The sequence below is a fragment of the Strix uralensis genome, chromosome Z (genome assembly GCF_047716275.1).
Source record: "Strix uralensis isolate ZFMK-TIS-50842 chromosome Z, bStrUra1, whole genome shotgun sequence".
NCBI lineage: Eukaryota > Metazoa > Chordata > Aves > Strigiformes > Strigidae > Strix > Strix uralensis.
In genome coordinates this window covers 4447386-4457334 of record NC_134012.1, presented here as the reverse complement: position 1 = coordinate 4457334, position 9949 = coordinate 4447386, and the positions used below count along the sequence as shown (strand labels likewise).

Here is a 9949-nt window from a genome sequence, read left to right as displayed (position 1 = left end):
AACCTGATGGATTCAAAAGCAAGACTTCATATAACCCTTGAAATCAAAGGCTCACTTCCATTCCAGGAGCACGCTGCCAAGGCTTTCACAGCAGCTTCTCGCTGCAGAGCAGATGAATGTGAGGAGCTGGAAGAGCAGAGCACACACCTTTATGGCAACCAGGGCTGCAGCTAGCAGATGGATGGGTGCTTTTCTCCAGGCAACTGCTCAATTGTCTGAGCTCTGCAGCACTCGAACACTTTACAGGTAGAAAAGATGCTGTAGAGTCAACAGCCCAAGTAACCTGGTTGTCTTCATATGGCTCCAGTAGAAGTCCTTTAGAAGGTTAACCAAACAAACTTCGTAGGGCACAGGAACCCAGCCTAGGAAAAAATCTTGAGAAGCACCTACACTGTATCAGCACCCACCGATTAACTTGAAGTAGCAAACTAGCATCAACACATTATCCAAAGTAGAAGCATGGACTGTAAAACTGTTGAGAAGCACGTGCGAAGCTAAACACCCATTCTACTGCCAAGTCTTGGGGACTGTAGAGTCTTGAGGCAGCCTCAAGCTTCAGGTTGGGTGGAGAAAGCAGAAGGCTGAGATGGTTCCTGAGATACAAATCTCCCATCATAATGTGTTACCTTCTTCCTAAGCATGACTTTAAATTCACCCCATTACCCTAGATCACTTTCAGGAGGGGGTCCCACACCTCACATGCCTTGTACACTGTCAAATCACCACCCAAAATTCAAGTCTGGCTCTTCATAGGAACTGTGGGGTGGTTTTCCTCTCTGCAACAGGACTGTCCTTTACAACTGAAGGGGTCTTTGGTACCACTTTGGTTGTAGGTTGAAGGAGGCTGCTTTCTCAACAACTGTTTTACTGCTGCAGAACTATCCAAGCAGTTTTGAGCATCACTCATCTGCACGTGTTGCACACACGGAAAGAAAATCCACGTGTAACCAAACCTGATATTCCAAAAATCAAATCAAAAAACCCACACAAGTTACAAGATATTTCGTATATCCCTTCTTAGTGCTGTTAGGATGAAAACAAATGGAAGAGTCCATGCAATGTGTTTTTAAACACATTACTTGGGTTTTTTTAAGACAGCAAATACAACCCCTTTTTAAGTGGTTTCCTATCAGGAAGGGTGACAGTCAAGAAAAAATCCTGTGAGTGTACTGGGAAACTCGGAATTTCCTCTACTCACCATGGTGTACAGCCAATCTTTTTCAAAGGAAGTTAAATTGTTCCCAAATTTTAATTGTGAAACACTCAGAAATGAAAACATTTATATCAAATCTGTAAGTGGTTCTTTGTGGGTAAACTGTTATCCACCTGAATAAGACATTATCTGCATTTATACTAGATAATTGTTTATTCTGCTGCACCCCCAAACAAGGTGGGGATAAACGGCCTACTCAAATATTTCTAAAAAAGACAAACAATTTAGGCTAGCATAGAAACTGAGAAAAAGTATGGTTACCACACGTTCTTTCACAAACCTGGAGATTTTGCACAAGTTTATCACAAGTGGGATGTATCATACAAAATAGGAAAAAAAAAAAATCACACTGATAGACAATAAACATTTATTGATCTTTGGCTTTAGAAATTGTCCTATTTTGGATATGGGAAATACTATATAAAACAATGCAAGTTTTTTTAAACCTAGAGTGAGTACTGTAAAACAGTCTATCCTTTTACAGTGCACAAACGCAAGGCATGCAGAGTACATGTAGGGATGCTAAAATACTATATGAGCATCACTGCAGTAGACATCAGATGTCTAACACGGATCAACGCTTTACAAAGGCAAGCAAGTTGATGGGGCAGTTGATATACAGCAGATATCACAGTTTCTCTTAGTTTTGCTGTGGTGTTACCATTAGCAACTAATAGGTATAAATTTAATTTGAATAATGTGTGCATTATAAAAACAAAGTTAAATTATAACATTTCAACAGAATTAATGTGGAATAAGAAGGTGTAATCTTGCTTCACTTTGCAAAATTTGCTGATGTTAAAGGAATTTAGGCATTTAGATGACAAACCAATTCTTATTATTTTCACATTAATAAAATGGTGCCTGATACATGGTAACATTAAGCAAGACAAAACCAGCTTATTAAATGCTCTACAGTAAAAAAAGCAATGTAATTTCTTACACATAGTGTAAGGAAATGTTTAGTAAGCTTACTGGAGCAAGTTTTCCCCAACGGTGTACTATATACAGTACAGATTACTACAGCCACTTTTTAGAGCTAAAAGCTCAAAATGTTTTTATAAGCCTTCCTCAGAGGAAAGCTTACTTTGGTAGATTTGAATCAGCAACACCGTCTCAATTTACAAGCACTTCACATTTAGAATGGATAATTAACTCAAGATTAGGCACCTGCTGTTTCCTCACTTTTTTTTAAACTTCCCTCCTGAACCAGACCAGGCAGGTTTCGCTTTCAGCTCTTACCATTCTCCGAGGTGGGGAAGCGGCTGAAAGGTAAGGGTGGTTTCACTATTCAATACCCTAACAGCTACAAAATCAGTACAAGGCGTTACTTGTGCCTTCTTTTGGAGCTGCTTTGCTGGGTGCCAGCCAGCCCATGTTACAATCCAGCTCTTTTGTGCTCTTTGTGCCCCAAATCCATATGGATGTGGTGAACTTCAGTGCAGCCTTTCTGAGCTCAAGCGGAACTACACTCACCCGGCTGAAATCACCCATGTGCCTGTGCAACGGGGGCATAAACAGCACCCTGGGTGTCACTACAACACTTCGTTGAAGTCAACCCTTTCAGAATTGTGCAAGTCCTCTCCCTCAGTCACGAAAAAAGAAAACTAAATGCACAGGTGGCAGCGGGGTGTTATATTACCAGTCAGGTAGTGGGCAAAGCTGTTAGATTATCATTAAAGTAACATGAATGGAAAAGATTTCTTAAAAATATTATTTGCCTCCAGTGTGTAATAACCCATAAAAACACACGGACATTCTATATACCAAAAACTCTAAGGAAACAATAATTCTATAGCAAAATGCATTTTAAGGGCTAGGAGGCCTTGAATTTTCTTTCCAAAAGTTAACCTTCTATTATGTAGCAAAATAACTACAAAGGTACACGCAAGAAATTGAAAGCATGTCTTCTAGAGACCACCCATGTTTAGGCACTTTAGTCTACAGTGTACAAAAAGAATGCAGTGTTACTGTAGATTGTTTATTATTTGTAGTAATTGTACCTCAATATTATCCACACTGACTAAAAAAAACCCACCAACCAATAAGTACCCACAAAACCCCGACCCAAAACAGAGCAACTCCCCAGCTTTTCCAACATGTGCTGCGCTCCCCTGTTCACAGATCCCGATGAACATCTAAAGCATAAAGCAAACAAGACAAATTTTTTTTTGAAACAGCAGGTAATGCAACACCAGTCAGGACAGGTCAATATAATGCAACAACCATCTGACACCATCTTCACTGCAAAGCATGACGGTCTTAATACTTGTAAAGCTGTTAACTATAAAAATCGCGTTTTAACAGTGATTTTAGCAATAAGAGGAAGCTAGAATTTACATAAGTAACATCAGAGTCTTTCCCATTTGGCAAATACTGAAATGAAGGGAGAGGAGTCTTTTGTTCTTCAGTTTGTTCTAGAGTAGGAAGTACTACGTGCTTTTCACTTAAAAAGACAAAAAAAGACTATCAACAGAACAACAACACTGAACTTACATGTGTTCCCAGCAGAGACATATTTAAAGTAAAATATTTACAACTTGGAGGATGTTCCCTGTGCAATTTGTAACAAGTCTACCTTATGAGAAATTTTATGTTTAAATTATTTAATAGCATCTTTACATTAATATTCGCTCACATAAATGGAAAGACTGACACATTAGACAAAGTTTCCTGTGATTGCTATTACAGAGTATTTCCCCACATGTATTCTTCCTAGGAAACCTTACATACTGAAAACATGCAAGATTGTTAACAACGGGACAAAGGAATGATTGAAGACGGGAAAAATAAAAACTGCTTGTTGGCACATCATGACATGGGTATGAACTGTAATTACGAAATAAAATTTTTTGTGCGTTTTTCTTCGTCCTAGGTTTTTATCAAAAATACTACAAATATGCATTCTTGAAGCTTAGAACATATACAGCAAGCAGAGTTACAAGGAACAGAGGAAAAGAGAGCAAGGTTGACTTTAAGCACAAGATATTTTAAGCCAGGTTTTAAAAAATACTTAGCAGCATCATAACAAACAGAAGTGGCCTACTACTAAGGACTTTGTAAAAAGCTACTCTCAAAACTCTACTGAGGTGTTGGTTTGTTTTATAAATAGCAGAGTCATACAGATAGCACTGTTGTTGAGAGAAATGCTGCAAATCGAAATAAGGATTCTTGACTGATGTGTGATCACATATGGAACGTTTGGTATTTACAGGTGGATTTCACACTTCAATAGAAAACTGCATACTTGTTAATACTTCAGTCTGGACATCAAGTTTTAAAAAAAATTCAGTGTAGAAGTATTTGACTTCTAGTTGCAGGCACTGATATTAATTAAAAAAATGAAAAGATGGTCCATGGTATCAGAATTAAAAATAATTTCCATTAAAAACGCCATTTAAATCAAAGCTATAAAAATACATATACACTGGCATGCAAAACAATGTCCAGTGCAGCATTACTCCCCTGGCAGTCCACAGTGAGAGACTTGAAAAAGTTAAGTGCAGCATAAACAGATGTCAGTAAAAGCAGCCTTGAAATAACATCTTGGCCTCACGATCTCTCCCACAGAGGAGAAAGACCCTTCTAGTCTAGTCTAGTATTAGGAGTGGAGCTTAGACATGCCATCCATTCCAGTGCCTGCACTGCCACAGCCACAAAGCATGGCAGACCTTCCGAAAGCTGCTGTGGCACAAAAATCACTCCAAAGCACAGACTGACTACTCTGCATCAGCTTGCTTAAGATCAGACATTTGGCTTCAATACTTGTTGCCTAGGTGCTCTTTTGAGTAATATCAGTGAGGTCAAAATATTGCTCTTAATTTACCATTTGGGATTTAGGACTTAGGCTGCAGATGCTGAAAATAACAGTCTTATTTACTCATAATGGTAAACATTCACGTTTAATATTTGCTTTAGGATACAAGTGACCTGCTGTTGCCTTCCTCTGTCAAGATTTTGCTCAGCTGTAATAGAAGTATTTCTCCAAGAGAAAACACAATGTTCTTTGGACTCATATTCACTCGGTGTTTCCATTTTCACCATGCACTTAATTCTTCAATCTTAACTAAAACATTCTAGCAACTTCGTAGTGACAAAATGAACTGTGGGGTTAAGTCTGGAATTTTTGTGGCTAACAAATGAATGTGCAACTTGTGTCCTATGACAAAACATGAAGCATAGTATTTAAAAACTTCAAAACCTCCTCTGGAGAAACAAGCTAATGTTCAAAAGGAAAACAGGGGCCTTTTAAAATAAAGAGGCATAAAGCCTTTTACCTTGCAGAGCCTTCCAACAGCTTTAAGATCGGATACTTTAAATTTTCTGTGCGGTAAATCCAAGACCTCTATTCCCATTTAGCTGTAGTTACTGTGACAAAATATAAAACTTTTAATTGTTCCTTTGTGGTTAGTTGAAATTTCCGTACTCACTAACCATTTTATACGCTGAGGTTATGATACCTAATTGCTGTGTTCAAGTACCTTGGTGGCATTTTGTTCATAGGCGAGTTTGATGTTACAACCCAAGTAAGCACATATCTCTATTCATACATCCTCCAGTACTTGTGACTCAAAGAAGGTGAAGAACAAGTGCCATATAAATGGATTTTCTAAATCTTGTCCTTCTGTACAAGGATGTTCTCTTTTACTGATACTACCTGTTTTCCCCCATTACTTTATCTGTTGATTCTTATGCAAGAGAAGTGTGGAAGAGGAAAACTGCAGCTAAAAATACCTCAAAACTTGGCAAATCCTATAGCTTGAGAAGGTATCAAAAGAAGACAAGTGCTGCCCAAGAACATAATCTACACAGTGGAAGAGTAGTCTTGTTATAATCATTCTTCTTTTCCTAATCAACTTCTCTAAGCTCAGAAATAGTCCAATTGTTATGTTTGGACTTCTCTGAACTGCTGGAAGACTTGGATTTTTCACTATCTTAACACTTTGTCTAAAGGGACTTCCATAACAAAAGTGCAGTGTTTAAGCAATCGTTAACAAGTTTGTTCACATTTCAGCTGGAATTCAAAGTTAGTTAACTATTTAAAGGAATTAATCCTTCAAAAACAGATTAAGTTAAACCAAAACAATAAAAACCAAAATATAATCCTGAACTAATTTAGCCCAGTCAGTCCTGTGTAGGGAACGCAGGGAAAAAGCTGTGGATAGGAAAAAGCAGTCAAACTACCAAGTCACATTACTGGAGTGAGAAAGGGAGATCTGAATTGAGGAAGAAAGAAAGAAAGAAAGAAAGAAAGAAAGAAAGAAAGAAAGAAAGAAAGAAAGAAAAAGAAACATCAATTCTTTGTCAAAGGCACCCTTCCCTCTAAAAACCTCTCCGAAATTAAGTAGGTACTGGGCAAAAAGCAAGACAAAATGTTCAAGAATCCTGAATAAAAACTACTAACCCTTCAGTCATGTTTTACCTACTTTTCCATTTCTGCAAGATGCCTTTTTTTTCCCCCAGGAGCTGATAAAGGTCTCCATGGAAAAAAAAAAATAAAAGCATCTGCCAGCTGCTGTTTTAAAGGAACTTACTAAAGAAGTGAGCAGATACTTCTTTGAAGATTACATAATATACACCGAATTCAGGACTATCAGGGTTGCTATTTTACTTTAAAAGTCACTTTTGAGCCTATCACGTAGTTGTAGGAAGCACTGCTCACAACCATAGCAATACGCTCCCTCTAGTTTCACTGTCACCTCACATTTCAAAGGCATTTATTGCTATACTTTAGTTTTTAATAAGCCTCCTAGACTCACGTAAGGATTAAATGGAGCCAAAGAAAGACCATCTCCCACTCAGATGACCAGAAGGTCAGCCATTCAGTTCTGCGGAACAGTGAAACACCAGTGGCCAGAAGCGCTGATCTGAACGTTAGCAACATCCAGGTGCCTACTTTTCACTGTGATCAGTGTGACGTCTGAAGAATTAGACAGCATGAGCTCTTACAAAAGTTCTGTGAAGCTCAGCTACACACACAACCAATTACCTTTGCTGAATGCAATATTATATAACTACAGTTCACTTTTACTTGTAAGCTTTCAGAATAAATACCTATGCCAACAGAAACTCTGTTACTTAATATTATTTTGAAGTCTTATTTTTCAGCCAAAGTTTATTCCTATCCTTCAGATTGCAACAACAGGTTAAATCTCCTATATAGTGAGTTTCTTCAGCCAAGTTCACTATCAGAATCAAACTGCACTATACTGTTTTATTTTCCAGAATAAAACATTTACACTGGATACTTAACCAAAACTTAAAAGCTGGCCCTGTTAATAGTACTATTAATGTTACATCTCAAACTAATAGAAAGTGGTTCCAGTATTGCTGGACCTGTCATATTTTGTCATTCTATTCATCTGAAAGACGTTTCCTATGAATGTTTTGAGATCTGAATCTATGACGTCAAATATTTTTCTTCAGGCCAATTCACACAGATATGCCTTTGTCCCTGTTAGTTATGAAAAGCTGGTGTGAAAAAACAAAGCTTGCAGCACCAGCAGCACTGAAATACGATACTGCAGTGAAACCGGTAGAATCATGCAAGGTGTTCAGACATCCCAAACGCATGCGGTAGGTACTAGCTGGTGTACACAGATCTTTCCCTAGTAGCAGTAAATGCAATTTAATAAACTAATAAATAACTTAAAAGGCATTCAACATAGTAAGACAATTTATCACCAGCTTAATTCTTGATTTTCTGCATTCATTGACACTTTGTTTTCCCATATGGTAGGTTTGCTACATATTAAATATTTAGTTAAGCTTTTCCATTTATAAATGCTTATTATATGCCAAAGCTGTACACAAATTCAAAAGAACAGTAACATAAAAACAGCTAGTATTAATTTAAAAAACCCACTGACCTCTGCAAAGTGTAATATTAACTTTTTAAAAAAGCTACTGCATATAAATTCCCATTTCTGTTTTGCAATTACACAAAACATCTGAAAAACTGTCATTCTACTTTGTTTTGCAATGGTTTTATACTTGGAATCTATCCCTCCAGTTAAGCAAAACTTGTAGTTAATGCTTTGCTCCTCCTTACTATAGCTGTTTTATTATACAGAAAATCTATTTCTGAAGCCAAGAGATATTAGTTATTACTACATGGCCAAATTAACACAGATTAGAGTGGCAAACGATGATGATCTGACAAAGCAGAAATTTCAAGATTAACAGTTTAAGCAGATCTTTTTTTCCAACACAGCATAAGTTCTGTAGTATAGCTAAGTACCTTTGAAGAGGCACCAAAAACAAATAGCCCTTTCAACTGCACTTTCAAAAAAAATTTAATTTTCATTTCAAAAGGGATCTTGAAATTACTAGATACACATACATCCCTCTCCCACGGCCCTGTAAGATACATTCAGTAATTTAAAATAAAGATTCCATATTTTATAACTTCATATATATTATATATTTAATATATAATATATATTTATATGTACATTACACAGATACATACACTCTCAGTCAGCAGGATTAAACTGTTTTGTTTTGAAATGTTTGATTGGTGTCACTAATCTTCTCTTATTTTGTGAATTCAATGGAATTTATCTATTACCTAAAAAGAAGAAATTTAAAAGATCCAAATGGAATCTGTGGATCAATATTAGCACCAATACAGATGGCCATTACTTCAAAATGACTGCAGGGACTGAAATAATTTATTTTTTAAAACTCTCCTCTTACTGTACAAGCATTCCTGCAAAATATTTAGGCAGCAATACCTGTCAGGTCCATACATCTATTCCTGTTAAATTTAAATTTTATACAACTTTCCTTACTGTAATATACAGTATCTCTTTTGTCCTGTTGGATTATTTCATTTTTCATGGAGAAAAGTGATTGATAGCTATCCAACAGAATTTTTTTTACATCCCCTCTCTCCTTCCTATGGCTCAGTTTCAAGATTTAATCGATAGGCAGCCACCACCACTATAACCAGTACCCTCCTAACACAGTTCAGTCACTGACTGTTGATGCTTAAAACACAAAGTTTTGAGGTTGGCTTGCTGTTTATGAAAACGAAGATACTCAGAGGTCGTATCTTTTCAGCATGCTCACCACCACCTGCCACACAATAACGTCAGTCAGTCCCGATACTATAATCCAATTAGTTACCTACCATTTGGGTAACAAAAGTAACAAACCCAGTTGGGATTTTAAACATTATAAGAATATTCACCCTGAGAACACAGAGGAAGTGTTTAAAAAAAATTCTGATATGTTTTCTCTTCATATATAGTTTTCTTCTTTTCTCTTCATCTCCTCTTGGGTACCTGGGTTTGTATCTAATATTTGACCTCACACTTGCTTTGTCAGTTGACCTGTTCATGCCACAGTCAGGTACTGGTGATAGAAAAGCCCAAAAAGGCTTGTAGAAAAGAGGCAAGCAGCAATCCACCAGGTGAGGAAAGACAGGAGTCCCCGGAACAGCAGAGGAGTGAAAATATTCTTTAGGCTTCCCAAAGCCATTGTTATTTGTACTACAGTTACTTTCATCTTTCCATCAGCAGGTGGAGACTCAGAATGAACTGAACTGGGAAGCAGACTGTTTTCTATTGGACTGTCAGAATTCAATTCCGGGTAGATGCCCCAAGAATAATTACCTGTTAAAAAGAAACGAGTAACAGATTTTTGTACAATTAAATTCAAGTTGTTATTTCTATCACTCTATAGATCACCTTATACATATTTTTCCACACACCAAAAAAAATATTAATTTTT

At 37.0% G+C, this 9949-nt stretch overlaps 1 protein-coding gene across 2 annotated transcripts in view; it reads right to left on the bottom strand.

The window, feature by feature from the left end:
* Window positions 1-1563: 1563 nt before the first annotated feature.
* TMEM161B (transmembrane protein 161B) overlaps window positions 1564-9949 on the bottom strand; it is a 54205-nt gene continuing 45819 nt past the window's right edge. For both annotated transcript variants that reach the window (XM_074857160.1, XM_074857161.1), the window contains one exon: window positions 1564-9831. In XM_074857160.1, the coding sequence (XP_074713261.1) occupies window positions 9554-9831 (278 nt within the window). In that variant the 3' untranslated portion in view covers window positions 1564-9553. The remainder of the gene's footprint in view (window positions 9832-9949) is intronic.